General features: G+C 42.8%; 1 protein-coding gene across 1 annotated transcript; it reads right to left on the bottom strand.

Moving 5' to 3' along the window:
- Positions 1 to 1,261: 1,261 nt before the first annotated feature.
- LOC132402521 (probable G-protein coupled receptor 139) lies at positions 1,262 to 2,693 on the bottom strand. The gene is made up of 2 exons (XM_059985376.1): positions 2,608 to 2,693; positions 1,262 to 2,340 (listed from the first exon to the last, which is right to left on the bottom strand). Exons 1-2 carry the CDS (start codon positions 2,687 to 2,689, stop codon positions 1,487 to 1,489), a joined length of 936 nt encoding a protein of 311 aa, XP_059841359.1. The 5' UTR covers positions 2,690 to 2,693; the 3' UTR covers positions 1,262 to 1,486.
- Positions 2,694 to 3,627: the final 934 nt, after the last annotated feature.

The raw sequence follows: 3,627 nt of genomic DNA, 5'->3' as shown, positions 1-3,627 counted from the left end.
GGTTGAGGAGGGTACCAAGTGAAATTAAGAGATTTAGTGGAGTTAATGAGGTTGATTAATAACATCTCACTGTTAATAACTGAGACGGAGAACATGTTCCACACTGTCAGACAAAGGCAAGAATAATCTACAATCCCTGAACCACTTTCTTTCATTCCCTTCAAACCCACTCATTTCAATATGTGGATGATGATATTGGACCATTGCTTATATCTTCTCAAATTCTGTTAAATATAACCAATTCTCCAATCTAAACACACATAAAACATTTTCCTTGTTTTCTAAAACATGAAAATTGATAACTAGCAAATTGGTTTAATATTAACAGGGCTCAATTACAACCTTTGTTCTTCCTGCCACCCATACCGACCAGTTCATTATTTCAATGTTTTGCGGTTGAACAAGGGAATGTCACAGAGTGCAGAATAAAGTGTTACAGTTACAGAGAAAGTGTAGAACAGGCAGACAATAAAGTGCAAGGCCACAATGAGGTAGATGTTGAGGTTCATCTTATCATGCTAGGAGACCATTCAATGGTCATATAAAAGTAGGACCAAAGTTATCTTTCATCGTAGAGATATGTACAGTATATTCAGATTTTTGTAAACTACTTCCTGAAAGGAAGTGGAAGAAGAGAGAACGTCCAGGTGGCAGGGGGACTTCAGTCACGCTGGCTGCTTTCCTAAGGTGGCGGGAACTGTAGACAGAGTCCACGGAGAGGAGGCTAGTTTCATTGATGTACTGAGCTACATCCACAACTCTCAGCAGTTTCTTGTGAGCTCGGACACAGTAGCAGCAAAAGCAAACCATGATGCATGTCTACAGGATGCTTTCATCTATAAAAGTTGTCAAGAGTCAAAGCGGACGTGCCTAATTGGTTTTGTATGCTGAGGAAGTAATGGTGCTGATGTACTTTCTTGGAAATGATGTCTAAATGTTTGGATCAGTACAGGCAGTTGATGATGGTCGCTCCTACGAACTTAAAGCTCTTGACCCCCTCAATCTCATGATGTAACTGGGATCCTGTGCACTGTCCATGTTCCTAATGTCAATGACTGGCTCTTTTATTTTGCTGAGCTAAGGGAAGGACGTTGTTATCATACCATGCAACTAAGCTCTCTATTTCCTTTCTTCACTGTAACTCATCATTATTTGAGATTCTGCCCACAACAGTGATGTCTTCTTCAAACCTTTAGATGGAATTAGAGCAAAATTAGAGCAGGAGGACATGAATGAGGAGAGAATTGACAAGGGAGCTGTGGATTCACTGTGGAATTGTTTTAGCTGTTGGCACATTTTAATGGACCACAGTTCTCTGAGAGGCTGGAGATGATGTTTTACAATCCCAATGAACCCACCTACTGACTAAATGTGGACAATCAATTCTCATTTTCAAATCTCTTTGATCTGAATTTACAATTGGGTTTTGCTGGTCAGGAACAATGACATTACCACCTGTCCTGGGTTGGATTTTCCATTTCTCTCTCTACCTTCTACAGAAACTCAGGATGGCCCTAAAGGGATATTTCACAACATTTTTCATCTCCTCTCGGAACTTCCTCTGGGTGATGGCATAAATAAACATGTTGGTACAGGAGCTGAATGATTGAAGCATTACTCCCACCTTTTGAGCCACGACATATGAAGGTGTCATTTCAAAATACTGCATAGTAATATACTCAACTGCTAGAATGACCACATGTGTCATCCATAACAGGATAAAACTGGCCGATAAAGTGAAGAGTAAAATGATGGATCTTCTTCGATTCTTCATCTCTTGGTCGTCCTTCTCCTCCCCATTCCGCTGACCCCTCAATCTCCTGCGGGCTGCACTGGCCATCAGAATATGCCTAATAGTGACCACATTGAGCAGCAGGATCAGCACGAAGGGGACAACTGGGGTTAAAACACGGTGCCCCCAGTCAAAGGCTTGCCACATGAGGGAATTTATGAAACCAAGCGATACCCAGCAGATATAAGTCATGTACGTGAAATACCACGGGATGTTGGTGAACAAACTCAGCACACTCACCACTGCAATAATGATAGCTGCACCTTTCTCAGTGCAGTATCTGGTCTTCAGCCTCTGGAAGCAAATGGCCACTGTCCGGTCAAAGGTGAAGGCAACCGTGAGCCAGACGGAACTAGCCACAGACACGTAACTCATGGTATTTATGATGTTGCAAAGGGGAGGTTTATAATAGTAATATATCACTTTTGGAATGACGTTAAATATGACAACCAGTAGATCTGCCACGGCCATTGACAGAAGATACCAAGTGACACCTTTGGAGAGTCCACACCGCCCTCGTGATAGAGTTACAATTGCCACCAAGTTAGCTGTGAATATCGGAGAAGAAAACAATGCAAATCAGTCAAGTGAAAGAGAGAAAATAGATTCACTGTTGATTACAGTAGGTTTAACAGATAAAATTAAATAAATGGGGAGGCCAATGGGTTGAAGTCTAGTTTGAAAATGAAACATTAGATGTAAGAAGCCACTGGAGCTCCCTATCTGGCTGACAATGGGAACCACTTGGATGAGTTGAAGAGTTGGATATCCAGCTGCTTTAACTCATCCTCACAGAGAACATCTTGTTCACTCACCTGGTTCGAACAAGAAGGTGTTGGCAGGTGAAGCCATTGAGTTCCCAGTTGATCCTATCTCAGGGCGGAAGCTCAGGAACATTCTATATACCAATCTCACATGTGTCTTCTTCCCCTCTCTTCCCTTCACATTTTGACTGATTGGAAAGCCACTTCTTTTCACACCCTGGAACTGGAAACTTTCAGTGACCTTGATGCAATTTCCCGCTGTCCCTTATCAACACGGTCCATCTCCAGCTCTTCATTTGTTGACTTAATATCTCCATTTATTAGGGTAAACATAGAACAGAGAAATCTACAGAAATTTACAGGCCCTTTGGCCCACAATGTTGTGCCAACCATGCTACCTACTCTAGAAACTGCCTGGAATTTCCCTAGCACATAGCCCTCTACTTTTCTAAGCTCCATGTACCTATCTAAGAGGTTCTTAAAAGACCCTGTTGTATCTGCTTCTACCACCATTGCCGGTAGTGCATTCCACGCACCCAGCACTCTCTGTGTGAAAAACAGCTTGATACCGATTTACGGGCACCATAAACTATGCCCCCTCGTGTTAGCCATTTCAGCCCTGGGAAAAAGCTTCTGCCTATCCTCACGATCAATGCCCCTGATCATCTTACATGCATCGATCAGGTCACCTCACATCCTCCGTCGCTCCAAGGAGAAAAGACCAAGTTCACTCAATCTATTCTCATTAGGTGTGCCCTCCAATCCAGGCAACGTCCTTGTAAATCTCCTCTGCACTCTGTCTATAGTATCCACATCCTTCCTGCAGTGAGGTGACCAGAAATGAACACAGTACTCCAAGTGTGATCTGACCGAAGTCCTATATAGCTGTAACATTACCTCACAGCTTTTGAACTCATCCCAAGGTTGATGAATGTCAACACATGATGTGTGCCTTCTTACCAACAATGACAACCTACACAGCAGCTTTGAGTGTCCTATGGACATGGCCCCCAATATCTCTCACATCCTCCACACTGCCAAGAGTCTTATCATCATTATTATATTCTGTCT

The sequence above is a fragment of the Hypanus sabinus genome, chromosome 12, assembly GCF_030144855.1.
Source record: "Hypanus sabinus isolate sHypSab1 chromosome 12, sHypSab1.hap1, whole genome shotgun sequence".
In the NCBI taxonomy this organism is placed as follows: Eukaryota; Metazoa; Chordata; class Chondrichthyes; order Myliobatiformes; family Dasyatidae; genus Hypanus; species Hypanus sabinus.
Note: the sequence above shows the minus strand (reverse complement) of the source record. Positions and strands in the feature narration are given on the sequence as shown.

Bases quoted from the DNA above. Each gene is read 5' to 3' on its own strand.
- LOC132402521 (XM_059985376.1), bottom strand. From the start codon at position 2,689: ATGTTCCTGAGCTTCCGCCCTGAGATAGGATCAACTGGGAACTCAATG. The intron at 2,341-2,607 runs GTGAGTGAACAA...CGATATTCACAG, and splicing joins CACCTTCTTGTTCGAACCAG to CTAACTTGGTGGCAATTGTA.